Genomic DNA, 15,540 nt, shown 5'->3' with positions numbered 1-15,540 from the left:
TTAGAATATTTTAGGGAATAAATATTTTAATACTCTTGGTTTCCCAAAAGGTCATACCAACAAGCTTTGCACCAGCAGTATATGGGGTTGGGTATCTCATCTTTGCAAGATTAAGTATTCTTATTTATTTAAAAAAATCTTGATTTTATAGGTTAAGAAAAATGCTGTCTTACTATTTTATTTTCCATTTCATTGATTTCTAGTGAAGTTGAAGTTCTTGTTTTTGTATTTCTTCTCTTGTGAATTGTCATAACTTTCATTTACATTTATCTTTTTTCTTATGTATGTCTGTATAATTTCTTTATATATTTAAGATAGTTATTTTTGAGGCAGGAAATTTTGTTACCCAGCTGATTGTAACAGAAATAACTTGGGCAAGTACATTTTTTTACTTAGTTATTTATTTGTTTATTCACCAATATCTATTATGTTACTTATACTTCTTTATACTACCTTGCTATATGCTTTAATAATGTGGTAAAAATTATTTTTAAATTGAGAAATATCCCAATATTTTGGTGCTGATTTATGAAGGGAGAACTTAAAAGAAGATGTCTGTTATACTAACTTTAAACTATTTCTCTTGAAGTGTTTTCATTTTTTTAGAGATTGCTTTATTAAGTCTTAAGTCTTGCTGCTTAAATTCATTGAAGACATTTTGTGATTATTTACACTTATTGTGAATAGTTTTGAAAGATTGAGGTTTCCCGGGCTCTATTCTGACTTGAATTTTAGCAACCTCAGTAATTTTTCTAATGTTTTTTGGATGCCTGGAATACAAATTAGAAGAGTATAAATTGTTCACTCTTGGAAAAGTTTTTTTAAAAGATCTATTAGTTTTTGATGTATGTTAGTCCATTCAAGATGTTAGGTTTTAAAGGAGGTTTATTAAAGTTAAGTGAAAATTGTCATTGTGTATAATGAAGTTGCACTTTTTTCTGTAAATTTCAAACTCTTTGGGTTTCTTCATGAGCTGCTACTGGTGATGGACTAAGATGCTGAACTGGAATTTAGGGAAATGAAATTTTTATTTCTTGTGTCAATTAACTAATTTCATGGTAAAAGTTAAACAGGGTTTATGAGGATTAAGTTGACCCCAGTGTGAGCCAACTTTAGCCCTGCTTTTGGAAGAGACAGGACTTTTTTGCTCTTCCGCACTGCCCTTATTGTCCACGAATCTTATGTATCCTACTTAAGCTGTTATTACTTTTTCCATGTGTAATTGGCCAATTTGGAAAAAGAGGCTGGTTGGAGTAAAAGAAGAAAAAATTTGCTCTTATTGCAAGATTAAATTAAATGGCCATTTTGGCCATTTTTTTTACGATGAGCAACTGAACTTGTATCTCTTGAGGTTTTATCTTCTTGGTGGCTGTGACTTTGAGTAGATCACTTATCTTCTGCAGTTGAATTGGACTGAATGAAATGAAAATAAAATAAATCAAGTGCCTACTACTGCATGACTTTACTGCCGGTGTGAAATCAAAGGACTTTGCATATTGCTTAGCACATGGTGAAAAGCTAATAAATGCTAACTATAACTATTGTTATTGTTCTTAAATATTGATACATAGAAATGTTAATAATCTGCTACTTTATTCCTTAGAATGTATATTTTACATAATTTACTTTTCAGGTAAAAGGTGAACCTGAAATGATTGGAACTGAAGTTGTTTCAGAATTCTTAATTAATAGTGAAGAATCTAAAGTGGTAATTGTTTCATTATTTTTCTGTCAAGTCTTTAAAAGTAAGATGAAAACAAATTTTAAAAATCCATTTATTCAGTTTGTTTTATATTCCAGTTTTCTTAAAAACTAAAATTTGGAATATTAGGAAAGTGGAATTGCACGGGGGGAGATTGGGAAAGTAGGTTTGCAGTGGTCTTTAGTTTGTTAATTTCCTAAGAAGCCTGGTGAAAAAAGTTTTTGCTTTCTTTTTGGGATAAGTATTGTAATTTCATATGATATTTGGTTGACCAGAATATTTTGGCTTTTATTAAAAGTATTGATGAGGATCCAGGCCTATAACTTTTGAATTTAGAAAATTTCTTTTGAAGAAAATGCGTTCTAGTAAGAGAAATCAATTGATAGTTAAGTTTAGGTCATGAGTTTATATTGATATTAAATTATTGATATTATATTGATATTAAATATAAATTCTGCAACATTACAGAATTTAGGTATTGCACTATTTAAGAGACTATGAAAACAGATAATAAGAGTGACTTAAATATCTCCACAGGCAAGGCTAAAGCTCTTTCCCCATCACATAGGGGAGCTGCATATTCTGGGAGTTGTTTATAATCTTGGCACTATTCAGGGCTCCATGACAGTAGATGGCATTGGTGCTCTTCCTGGATGTCACACAGGTAAAGCTATAGAAACTAATAATTAAATCTCCATAGAATAAAATGAAAAATGAGGTATTTTAAAAATAAGTTTAATGTACATTTAATAAGGCATTTAATCAAATGAAAGAATGGATAATTTGGATTATTTTTAACTCTGCCATTGCTTCAAAAATAAAACAACTTTATTCCCTTCTGACGTATTTTTGATAATCCTTTGGTTCTACCCTATGTATTTTTCTTTTTTGTTATTGATCCAAATTTAGTAAATTCTAACTAAATATATTCTAACCATTGGTTGAGATATCTGCTGCCAGTACAAAAAAACATTGTCTTAATATATTCTATTTTTTGAATATGAAAACTAAAGACCAGTGTTTTCATATCATTGGATGTGAAACACCTTAAATTCTGTCATCTGTTTTGTAAAAAGAGTAGGATTTAGAGTTAAGCTGATATTCTTGGTGTCCCAGATGATAAGTTTTACAAAGTTTTGAAGAGTAAAACTACTAGATATATATGTTTAACATGGTTTGCCTTTTTTTTGCCCTTTAATTTTCAGGGAACCCTTCTTATATTACCTTGTAATTGTTATTTGAGTTTAAGTTGACAAGATGCTAGAGAGAGAGTTTACTATAAAATCTATCATTTCTATCTCTTAATTTTAGTAGCTAAGTCTTTTTTTTTTTTTTTTGCGGTACACGGGCCTCTCACTGCTGTGGCCTCTCCCGCTGCGGAGCACAGGCTCCGGACGCACAGGCCCAGCGGCCATGGCCCACGGGCCCAGCCGCTCCGTGGCACGTGAGATCCTCCCGGACCAGGGCACGAACCCGCGTCCCCCACATCGGCAGGCGGACTCCCAACCACTGCGCCACCAGGGAAGCCCCTTATTATTTTTTTTAACAAATTATGGTCATTGGCAGACTTGAATTTAGCATTTACAAAAGCTGATTATATTGGGAAATCCTTTGGGAACACTTGGAAAATTTGTTGGTGCTTTTAACCTTCAGTTGGATATTTCTACTTGCCTGCATATCTAGGATAATTCAATAAAACATTTTTTTAAAAAGTATACAGAAGTGGAATGAATCCGTAAGAATTCAAAAATTATAAGGAAAAAATTGATACTAAAGTTGAGTATGGTGTTTATGCATTTTAGTACTATTTGTGTAATTGACACTAAAGTTGAGTATGGCGTTTTTGCATTTTAGTACTATATGTGTAATTCTTGGTTGAAAAGCACCAGACAAGATTCTTTTATAAATAATCTTGCTAATTTTTGAATATTTTAAGTAAGTAAACTGAGTGTTAAAAACTTTTTGAAGCTTCTTTCCTTTCCCACTGTACCTACCTAGGATTTTAATCGAGTACCACAAAGTTACGGTTGTCAATAAATTATAGCTAATTGCTTCATTTAAGGTACCGAATATATGCATTAATAAATATTTTATGACAGTGGGAGGAGAACCTGAATTAACTATTAAATTGCATCTTATAGCAGAATTTTTATGAAGTTTTAGTGTAGTTCTATTTACTATGTAAAATGCTAATAGGGATCTGGGTCAGATGAGGTATGGGAAATGCTACATTGTGTGTCTGGTCTGGGAGTATCACATTGATCTTCAGCACATTAAAGACTGTAAGTATTCCTGCAGGAAATAAAGTTGTACACCCTGGCTTTTTTCACACCTACATGCAATGTGTGGAAGCTTTTGAGGAAAATCTCACATGATTAAGTGAGTTTAATTTTGAGAGAGCTACCTATACTATCTTTAATTTTCTTTGTGCATTCTATTAAGAAGATGTAGTTATTTATAATCCAGAAATAATTCAAATTAGTATATATATACTGAATATGAGTAGCTGTTCTGTCAGATAGATCTTTTTGGTTAATAGCCATTATGGTTAAATGTAGGTTTCAAAAACTTCCTATTTAGTAGTCCTTCTGTAAAGTAAGTAAATCCTAATAAAATGAGAAATTAAGCAGCATACAATAGGTGTTGTTAAGCATGGAAATAAAATGTGCTTAATTCTTTGATTAACCATGATAATTAGTAATTGTCTAGAATTTTTCTAGAAATAATCTGAAACATACAGTATTCATATATTCAAGCTAAATTGATGTCAGTTAACATACCAAATTATTTTAGGGCATTGATTGTTTTTTATTTCAGGAAAGCATTCCTTGAGTATGTCAGTCCGAGGGAGACAGGATTTAGAAATTCAAGGTCCTCGACTTAACAACACAAAAGAAGAGAAAACATCTATTAAATATGGTCCTGATCGACGTCTAGATCCCATAATCACTGAGGAAATGCCACTGTTGGAGGTATTTCACTTTTTAAAATTGCATACACTTTAATAATTTATCTGTAAGGTGAGGATGATATTTTGGGTAGGTTAATTTTAGACTTTGGTATTATTGATAGATTGAAATGCACTTTTAAATTCTTGGGGACTTCCCTGGCGGTCCAGTGGTTGAGACTCTGCGCTTCCACTGTGGGGTTGTGGGGGGTGTGGGTTCGGTCCCTGGTCTGGGAGCTGGGATCCCGTGTGCTGTGTGGTGCAGCCAAAAAAAAGCTGATGCTGAACAGATGTAATTTACAAAGATAAGATAATCATGCAAATTAGCATTAAGTCACAGCCAGGTTGTAAGATACAATCCTCAAAATACTAATGGAAGTTGAGAAAAACCTTCTGAAAGAACACTTTGGTTGTTATTTAAATCAATGGCTCTTTCTGGGTAGGATATAAAAATAACAGGAGTTAATTCTTGTAAAAAATTTAAGCAATATAGATAATTTTTATATGAATAAAACCAATATTCCCTTCACTTTCTTTGTATCCCACCCTGTCATACTTTCATGCCATCTTTTAGTTGCAAAAGATAGAAACTGATGCTGGGTAGCATAACCCGCCTCCCCCCACCAATATTATTTAGTTTGAAGGATTTTGGAATATCTCATGGAAACTAAAGTATCACAGAACAGTAGGTCTCAAGGAAGAATAAGGACTCAGCAGCTCCAGGGAATTCGTAAAGCCTTTAGAAAGCATTACTTTTGATATGACTTCAGTCTTACAACTTCTGGTCTTTGTGCCACTTCATTACAAATCTAGGAAAGAACTATGGCCCACCTTGAATCAGGTGTTTACCTGAAAGGCAGGCCAGTGGCACAGCCATGAAGTATAAGTGTGAACACTGGAAAGAGGGCCTTCCTCCTGCATCCTCATGTTTCCCTGGTAGGGGAGTTAGAAGCTTAGTCATTCACCTTCAGAAAGCGCCAGTGATTCCAAACAGATGTTTCTCTTTTCAGACCTTTCGTTTTACACTTATATATATTTTTAATAATCATACTGCACATTTTATCCTGTGACTTGCTTTTTGTCTTTAACAACAAAACTTGGTCTTTGTTCACAATCAGTAAAATTCTTTTTTAACAGCTAGATAAGGTGTCCTTTATTCAGATACATTATAATGTACTTTAATCATTTATGTATTGATGGGTGTGGTTCTAGTTTTTCATCATTACTGACAGTTCTGCAGTAAACATTATTATTATATACATATTTTGTTCATGTTCTAGATTAGACTAGGCTTTTAGAAATGGAATTGTTGGGTCAATCATGCAATATACTATAAAATTACCTTCAGCAAGGCTGTAGGAATTGACACTTTTCCTTCAGAATGAGAGTGCCCGTTGCTTCATGTCTGTGCCATAATGCTATCAGGTTTTTTTTTTTTTTTAACTTCTGCAAATCAAAATGGCATTTCTTTGATAACTGATAGGTTAGTCAATCTTCATTTTTTTGGTCTGTATGATTTGTTTCTTCTGTAAGTCCATATGATACCCTTTAATTGGGTTACTTCCTTTTTCTCATTGGATGATTTTATGGGTACTAATCCTGTAGTGGTGGGGTAGGTAACATGCTCATGGAAATGGTGATGTGTGTGTGTTAAGGGAAAGGTATTGTTGAGCTGCATGTATTCTGCCCAGATTTTACACTTGCTTAATTATGTTGCATTTAAAGAGTTGTGTAGGGCAAATAAAAGACTCATTAAAGACTGATGGCAGTGCCAGTTTCTGGTTGATAAATATTTGCACATACTTTAACTTTGATTTGGTGTCTTTCATCACTTAAAGATTTTTAACTTCTATTAAATCATTCTTAACTGATAGTCCTTTACTTGGTTGCTTCTAAGTTTTATATTTACTTACAGAGACTTCCCTAGTCAAAACTTTTATAATTTTATTGTTTAGTGTCTTTGCTTTGAAATCCAAGGGAATATACTCTCTGAATGTCAGGGGGTAGGGATCAAACTTTGTTTCTAGTCCCAATTACCATTAATTGAATATTGGCAACTTATTATGACATCTTCCTAATATACTAATATCCTGAAAGTATGTTATGCAGATGATACCTATTCTCCTTGACATTTCTTCTTCTGTTTTTGTGTCATTTCCATACTCTTGCTTTATCATCTTTTTTTAATTTGGCAAGCCGAGGCCTGCTCATAATAATTTTTTTCTTACACTTCTGCCACTTTTGTCCAAGTTTGTCAAGTTCCCACAATAATACAATAATGAAAATTGGCTTTTTTTTTTTTTTTTTTTTTTTGCGGTACGCGGGCCTCTCACTGCCGCGGCCTCTCCCGTTGCGGAGCACAGGCTCCGGACGCACAGGCTCAGCGGCCATGGCTCACGGGCCCAGCCGCCCCGCGGCACGTGGGATCCTCCCAGACCGAGGCACGAACCCGCGTCCCCTGCATCGGCAGGCGGACCCTGAACCACTGTGCCACCAGGGAAGCCCGAAAATTGGCATTTTTATTACAATTGCATTGCTATAGCTAGGAGTTTTGAGACTGAAGATGAAATGAGTTGGGATCCAAATGTTATTTTAGGGCTATTCAATACCATTGTAGTTTAGAAGTTACTAACTAATAAACATTTTGCTTAGGATTGTATATGTAAGAATTTGCTAGAGCTTACTTGCAAAAGGGGAGATTCTGACCTCTCTGGTTTAAGTTTTGAGATAAATCAGTAGAGAATACCAAAATACTCAGTTTTTATAGATTCTCCTAGCTTATGGTTTTTATTATACCACATTAGTTAAATGTTCTTCAATTATTAAGACTGTTAAATGTGCCAATGGTTTTTAAGTGCAGTGCTTCTCAGGCACACATTGTTAAGGATAGAGCTTAGCTTTTCAGCTTCTGTCTAAGCCCATCTCTAATTATATGATCTTGGAAAGTTTCTTCACTTATAAAATGAGGGAAGTTGAACCAGTTAATGTTTGACTTTAAGTTCTGTTTAACTCAACAGTCTTTAAATTTACATTCATCTTGTTTTCGATATTGCTGGTTCTGTCCTTAACTTTGCCTCTTGCATACCATAGTGTTTTTGTTTTGTTTTTAAAATTTTATTGTTATAGATGCAGTTCTCCCTGAAGAGGGTGTTTCAGAGCAGAGGACCTCTTGTTCTACATAATACAGCAACTGGTGTTTGGTTGATTAAACAAAAAAGCTTGTAAAGTGAATAACCAAAAAAACCATAATAAATCCATACCGTAAACATTTTACCTTAATTGAAAACATACGAATATCCATTTATTTACTATTTTGGGGGTGTGTGTTTAGGTTAGAGACCTTTTCTATGAGTTCTTTGTGTTGGTATGGGTTTCCTAATATGAGTTTCATTTCATCTTTCATGCATTCTTCCACATCCATAAGTTGACATTTTAAGTGTCCAGTTTTGGTTTCTTCAGAGTGAGAAGCTAAAGGAAATTGTCAAGTAATCTAAGTACAGTATATGTCTAGATTTTATCTGCAGATAAAAGTTGTACTTTAAGGTATAAAAGAGGGTGGGTTTAGTAGAAAACCAAAAGCTACTAATGTTCAGTTCCATAAACATCACTTAGTATTTTCTATTGAAATACTAGAGAATTTGGTTAATCCAACAGACATGGTATGATGGAAGTCAGTTAAGAGACCTTATATTATACTTGGATGAACAGTAGTATACATTAATATTAGTAAAAATCATAGAATATTCCCATTCCTAATATCTTATGTCAGAAATATTTTGTAGAGTTTGAAGTGTTTAAGGGAGTAGTGAAAGAAGTAATCAATCTACAGCATCTGATGAAATAGTCTCTAACAGTATATATTTATCAAAACAAGATTGAGGATGAAAATTAGAGAAACTCATTGAGAAAATATAGTTAAAGTGTCATGTGTTAACTCTAATGTGTATAGCATACTGAAAGCAAACAGTGAACTATGAGCTGTATCTACTTAGAAATATTTTGTATTTAAGTTCTGTTGGAGAAAAAATGGTATCATTCCAAAACTTTTTCTTCACTTACTAATTTTTAACATTTTGTTAGGATAAATTTTAACATAGAATAGCAGAAAGAAGAGCAGGCCCCTTCAGGTTCTCACTGCATAGGCAGTAAGTTGTGTACATGTAGTTTATTCAACCAGACTTGTCTGTCACTTGTGTCCAATCACTTGCTGTTACAGATAAAACCACAATAAATAACCTTATGCATATCAGTTTTATACATTATGTATATGCATATCACACATATATCTTTAGGATAAATTAGTAGAAGTCACACTCCTGGTTCTTGGTCTTATTTTCCATTAAAATTTGAAGCTGTCCAAAACACCACCTGTTTAAAAGGACTTTTAGGGACTTCCCTGGTGGTCCAGTGGTTAAGAATCTGCCTTGCAGTGCAGGGGACGTGGGTTCAATCCCTGGTTGGGGAACTAAGATTCCCACATGCCATGGGGCAGCTAAACCCGCGCACCCCAACTACTGAGCCTGTGCGCCGCAGCCAAGAGTCCACATGCTGCAATGAAAAGATCCTGCGTGCCACAATTAAGACCCAATCTAGCTGCCCCCGCCCCAAAAATAAATAAAATAAAGGACTTTCAGCAACAGTGCATTTGAAGTAAAGGCTAGATACACTGGTTCTCCTTAGAGTCAACATAGTGTATTTAGTAAAACCTTTATTCTGAAGGTATATTACACAGTATCCTACAAGTGGTGTATCACTGGTCTTATTCCATCACCCTTCCCATTCTACCAGTGCTGTAGCCTTATTGATGGTATCTGGGTATCGATGTGTGTTTTAGTGTGTCTTTACAGTACTCTGTTTCACTTGTTACTCATGCAGTTGTTTTTGATATAACAACTCAAAATTGATATTCCCTCACAAATTTTAGCTTATTTGACTAAGCTTATTTGATACTAGCTAATTAGTACATCATCAGTGTCTTCAGTATAATGCTATACTTGGTTTATTTTTTCCCATCTTCTTAATCTGTGTTTTGGATTTCTGCCTTAATCCCTTATTTTCTCATGTCCATTTTTAAAGCTTCTGATTTCCCCAAATTTTATCTGATTCCTTAAGAATATGGCCATAATGAAGTCCTATTAAAACTAAGATTAAAAGACAGATACTTCCACTGGACTTTGTTTTTTGTTTGTTTGTTTGTTTTTTTGCGGTACACGGGCCTCTCACTGATGTGGCCTCTCCCGTTGCGGAGCACAGGCTCCGGACGCGCAGGCTCAGCAGCCATGGCTCACGGGCCTAGCTGCTCCGCGGCATGTGGGATCTTCCCGGACCGGGGCACGAACCCGTGTCCCTTACATCAGCAGGCGGACTCTCAACCACTGCACCACCAGGGAAGCCTCCACCGGACTTTCATAACTCCTTTGGGACAGCCAGCTGTAACTTTAATCCTCATACTGTTACCTTTATATTCTTCCTTTCTTAGATGCTGTCAGAGTACTTCTGACATTTATTCTTCTGGATCTTTTAAATGCAGATGACTTACTGGATGATTTTGTTAGCCCGTATTTCCATCTCTTATCTGAAATCCTGAGGCCAGGCATGTGTTGGAAGTCAATTTTTTTTTTTTTAATTTTTAGAAATTGTGCATATACATGTGTGTTTTTATCTAAAGCGTTATGTGACCCCTGTTGGGTTTGTGGCAGCACCTGGTAATCAAGCACATTAATGTGGCTTGAGTGAACCACATGAATATCACACTAAATGGAAAAGGCTATAAAGAACCTCCATTTGTCAGATCAGGTTTTGCTTCCACACAGCTTACTGAAAGCCTGAGGATATTCGAAGATACCGGCTTTTTAAATTACACATATGGAATCACGCATCTATATGCTTTTCCCTTTTAAGACTTATTGTGCCTCTTTTCATTTTAATGATGTATAAATAGATAGTTGAGCTACTTTTTAAGTTGACGATGTTAAGGGTTTTTCAGCTGATAATTGTTCATGTGACCATGCTAAATTACTTATAGCTTCTCTTGTCCATAATCTACACAGTTGTGAAAGTTTTGCCGGTGGCCCTGTAGTTATTGACACTGTACCTTTAATTCATAACTCTGAAATCTGCTACTGAGTAACACTGGTCTCTGTCTCATCCTCTTTTTTAAAATGGAGTTCTTAATACCACATACCCAGGGAGATATCGAAGAGAATTAATAAAATACTTGTAAACCTGTAGTAAAGAAATACAGCATCTTAAAGTGTTATTAATTAGAGGTTCAGAATTTTTAACAGACAATATAATAATATTTTTTCCCTCCAATGCAGGTGTTCTTTATACATTTTCCTACAGGGCTTCTCTGTGGAGAAATCCGAAAAGCATATGTAGAATTTGTCAATGTCAGCAAATGTCCTCTTACTGGATTGAAGGTTGTTTCTAAACGTCCAGATTTCTTTACTTTTGGTGGTAACACAGCTGTTCTAACACCACTAAGTCCCTCAGCTTCTGAGAACTGTAGTGCTTACAAGACTGTTGTGACAGATTCTACCTCTGTGTGTACAGCACTCATATCATCAGCTTCTTCTGTAGACTTTGGCATTGGCATAGGAAGTCAGCCAGAGGTGATTCCTGTTCCCCTTCCTGACACTGTTCTTCTACCTGGAGCTTCAGTTCAGCTACCAATGTGGTTACGTGGGCCAGATGAAGAAGGTGTCCATGAAATTAACTTTTTGTTTTACTATGAAAGTGTTAAAAAGCAGCCTAAAATACGGTGAGTATTATAAAACTTTTTAGGTTTAACCTCTGCGTCTAATATATATAGATATATATACACCCATTCAAATAAACATTTTGATATTTGTTAACATATGTCATAGTTTACTAAGAAATTACTCCCTTCCAAATTATGCATGAAGTTTGTATCTGAGGTTGTCCCTAATCTAATTGTAAGTTCTAAGCAGCCAAAAGTGGAAAAAATTAAGCTACATTAATCTTTTTCATGCTTCTTTCTATAAACTTCATGATTCTTCGATACAACTAAGTACTATGGCCAACGTTATCACATAATAATGAAATTCACAGGTATCATGTATTAAAACAGGGTGTCATTTGTATATGAAGACAACTTGCCTACAGTCATCCTTTTTAAAGAAAATTACTCTGTTTTCCTTTTCCTTTTCCCTAGTGCCCTCCCCTGCCTCCCAAAATGTATGTATTTGCAGAGCACATGATTTAGGTGGTGTTATGGGCATCACTGAAGAAATCAAACCTAGCTGGCTTATACAAGGATCTGTAGCCTGTAGCGCAATAGAGTATTTTATGATAATGCCATTGTCATTTTTACAAAATTAACCGGGAATAATTGTGCTACATTTTAAAATTTAATAAAATATCTTGTAAGGCTTACTATGAGAACCAAAAGATATAATATTTGTAAGGACAGGTACATTTTAGGTCCTCGGTAAATGTTAATTCCCCTTAAGAAGATGATAGAGAGTTCTCTGGCCAAAGCAATCCATTAAGACTTTGTAGAATATAGTAGTGGTAAAATGAGCTTCCAAAGAAAGTAAAGATTTCAGAATTTGGATCAAAGGGGATAGGCAAGAGAGTAGTGGGTATTCCCGGAAGTAACTGTATATATGAATGAAAATTTCCAACTTGGGAAATATGAACTGCATATAGTTAGTTTGGCTACAGTATAAAATGTATAAAGGGGGAATAAAGGTGGAATTGTAAAGCTCTATTGTGGAGAGCCTTAAATGCCAGGTGAAAGTTTGGCATTTACTTGGTAGGCATTCAGTCATTAACTTTGGAACTACTATCAGAAGAGGTATAATCAAGACATGACTATATGATGATTATTTTCATGTACTATACTGTGGCTGAGTTTGATGAGCAGGGAAAAAAGGAGACTAATAGTTTTCTTCCAAACTGAGAATAAAGAATTGAACTAATGTTAGGCTAACTAGATAATTTTACCTTATTGTATCTGTCTTGGTTTTTTTAGAGTATAAATTGTCCTGAGGGTGAATAGGTTTTAAAAAGCTTTATTTGGAATTAGAGAATCATAACATTGGGAGAGAGTCTTAGATTAAATTTGTGATTTTTACTTCTTTAGTCACAGAATATTAAGACACACGGCAGTCATTTGTACCAGTCGATCTTTGAATGTGCGAGCCACTGTCTGCAGAAGTAATTCTCTTGAAGATGAGGAGGGCAGAGGAGGCAATATGCTAGTCTTTGTGGATGTGGAAAATACCAATACCGTAAGCTGGTTTAAAACTAAATTTTGTCTTTAATTATTATTTTAAGTGTATCCTTTGTTTTTCGTAATGATTTTTTTTTCCTTCACAAGACAGCATAAGCTAGGAATTTAGGGATGTTCATATAGAATGGAATGTAAAAACATGTTAATTCTCAATTTGCTTCGTAATTTTATCCCTCAGTACTTCAAATTAAAGGATCTAGTGGTATTGGGCTTCCCTGGTGGCGCTGTGGTTGAGAGTCCCCCTGCCGATGCAGGGGACATGGGTTCGTGCCCCGGTCCGGGAGGATCCCACATGCTGCGGAGCGGCTGGGCCCGTGAGCCATGGCCGCTGAGCCTGTGCGTCCAGAGCCTGTGCTCCGCAACGGGAGAGGCCACAACAGTGAGAGGCCCGCATAACGCAAAAAAAAAAAAAAAAAAGGATCTAGTGGTATTAGTGGTATTAATATGATACATAATCATATGGTATATGGCCGTATACCAGTAATTCAACCCAAAAAAGATCTCATAAAGTGCTTTCTAGTCTCACCATTGAGGATGTGTTTTTTTTTTTTAAATGGGTAATTTTTTTGTTTATTGGTACTTATAAACGAACCAGCCAACTGGTAGTATTATGATGTGGACAAATTAAAACATCTTTCTACAAATACTAGACTGGTGGAAAAAATTAGGGGTTGTAGTAAAGTAGCAAAAAGGGGTAGAAGAAATCAGTGAAGCACATTGTAGCTTAACCCTTCACCTTAACAACTGAGGTTCTTAACAAGTAAAGCCTCCCCATCCCAGAAAATATGAATAATCCTTCATTACACATCTTTGTACTTTTGCTCCCTATTTTTGAGGTTAGGTTCTAGATCCTAAAGATATCCAAAAAATAGTATTATAACCTAGTTATCTATAGCCGCCTGTCATCTTTTATCATGTCCGTAGAAGCCAATGCTTGTGAAACCTCTTTGAGTAGACACCAATCATACACCCCCAAATTGACACAAAAGGAACAATGAAAAGCAGCTTGTCAAGGCAGAGAGATATGTAATTGTAAAAGAAAAATTCTAGGGAAGTAATAACAGTCATAGCTCAAATTAAGATTGAATAATACAGCCATCGTTAGAAATCTTCAGGCTGTGTGTTCAGGGAGTAATTTGGGAATAAATCCATGATTTGCTGTTGGGAATTGAAATACTTAGCAGTTTGCTGTATTATGTTATAGCTTTCCCCGGCAGTTTCCAAGGTGGCCTCCAAATCACTGACAGGAGAATTTTGCTAGAACTGGATCTGGGGCTGCAGGAATTCCTCAACATAGTTGTTGAATTGATTGTTCCAAGTCTGGTTATTCCAAGCTTGGGGGCACCAGGTCTGACTGTTCCAGCTCTGGTTGCTCCAGGACTGACTATTCCAGCTCTGGTTGCTCCAAGTTGGGTTATCCCAGGTCTGGTTACCCCACGTGGGCAGGTTTCCAGAAGAGTTCACCAGGCATCCTTGGTGGTAGGAATAGAAGCCTGGGTATTCTGTAGTTGCTGGGCCCTGAGTCACAATGTTGCTATTCCTCAGCCAGTTGTTTTCTGCCACCTCTTACATTTCATTCTCTGGTTCTGGAACCAGGTCTTAACCTGTTTGTAGCTAAGGTTCAGGATGTTGGAAAGTTCTTGCATTTGCTGGAGGCTGAGGTATTTCTGCCTCTGAAATCTGTCATTGAGCACACACAGCTGTGACTGAGAGAACACGGTTCTGGTCTTCTGCTTCTTGACCAGGACCTTCTCTTCCTTCTTCTCTGTGCTCTTGTCTGCAGCCGTGGCTATTAGTTTTACTCTGGGGCTTGTGGGAGAATCAGGACTGTCCTGAATAAGCAGATCCATGGAGAAGGAAGGAAGAGGACAGACAGTCTCCATGTCGTGGGTCTCAGCAGATGACATTTGCAAGGACATAATTTTCTTCAGGCCCGTAAATCTCAGGCATTGGTGAAGATTCCCTAGAATTGGATGCTTTGGGGCCACGCAGGCTTTGGGGACAAGCTGGGTCCACACTCATGTTGTTGAATTGAAGGAGAGGGAGAAAACCAAAGAGCTAGATAGATGGTAGGAAAAGTCCAGGCTTAAGAATCTAGGTAGAAGAGCTTAGAGAAAGGTGAAGATCTCCAGGTGTAAAAGTATTAAAAACATGGGATGAAGGGAAGTCACCTGTATGATAACGGAAGCCTACCAGCCCAATGTAGGAAAATGACGAGGATGTGAGGAAAATGACGAGGATGTGTTTTGATGTGCTTAAATTTACAAAGTTCTGTTAGGATTTCACATTCAGTATTAACTTGATAACCCCTTACTTATACATTTCCAGCAGTACCATTTCCTTTATATAAAGCATTTTAAACATTTTATCTTTCCTGTTTATGTACTCTAAATATCAAAATGAATATTCTTCAAGAAGGAACTGTGATCTTATTAAAGTAGAATCTTAGCTTCATATTGATTCAGTTTAGATACCTGTTTGAAATGTTACTTATTATTTCTGTCATGTCTTTTAGCTTCATAAATTTGTATGGTCACTTCATTTTAGGACATTTAAGGTCAATGTGCTGATACTTCGGTGATCTTCCCAAAAAACCAATATTTGTAAGAGTAAGAACATTTGAATAATTTC

At 35.8% G+C, this 15,540-nt stretch overlaps 1 protein-coding gene and 1 pseudogene across 8 annotated transcripts in view; one reads left to right on the top strand and one right to left on the bottom strand.

Annotated features, from left to right (window-relative positions):
- Positions 1–15,540, top strand: part of TRAPPC8 (trafficking protein particle complex subunit 8) — a 91,407-nt gene that overhangs the window by 50,143 nt on the left and 25,724 nt on the right. For 7 of the 8 annotated variants that reach the window (XM_027127682.1, XM_027127684.1, XM_027127683.1 and 4 more), the window contains 5 exons: positions 1,634–1,708; positions 2,240–2,366; positions 4,520–4,674; positions 10,970–11,412; positions 12,760–12,907. In XM_027127682.1, the coding sequence (XP_026983483.1) occupies positions 1,634–1,708; positions 2,240–2,366; positions 4,520–4,674; positions 10,970–11,412; positions 12,760–12,907 (948 nt within the window). The remainder of the gene's footprint in view (positions 1–1,633; positions 1,709–2,239; positions 2,367–4,519; positions 4,675–10,969; positions 11,413–12,759; positions 12,908–15,540) is intronic. The other variant, XM_027127688.1, reaches the window with a different exon arrangement.
- Positions 13,903–15,171, bottom strand: LOC113631332 (homeobox protein NANOG pseudogene; annotated as a pseudogene).

The sequence above is a fragment of the Aethalodelphis obliquidens genome, unplaced genomic scaffold (genome assembly GCF_003676395.1).
Source record: "Aethalodelphis obliquidens isolate GAN/ISIS:26980383/991018 unplaced genomic scaffold, ASM367639v1 scaffold32, whole genome shotgun sequence".
Lineage (NCBI taxonomy): Eukaryota > Metazoa > Chordata > Mammalia > Artiodactyla > Delphinidae > Aethalodelphis > Aethalodelphis obliquidens.
The sequence above is the reverse complement of the archived record's forward strand: the minus strand, read 5'-3'. Positions and strand labels throughout refer to the sequence as shown.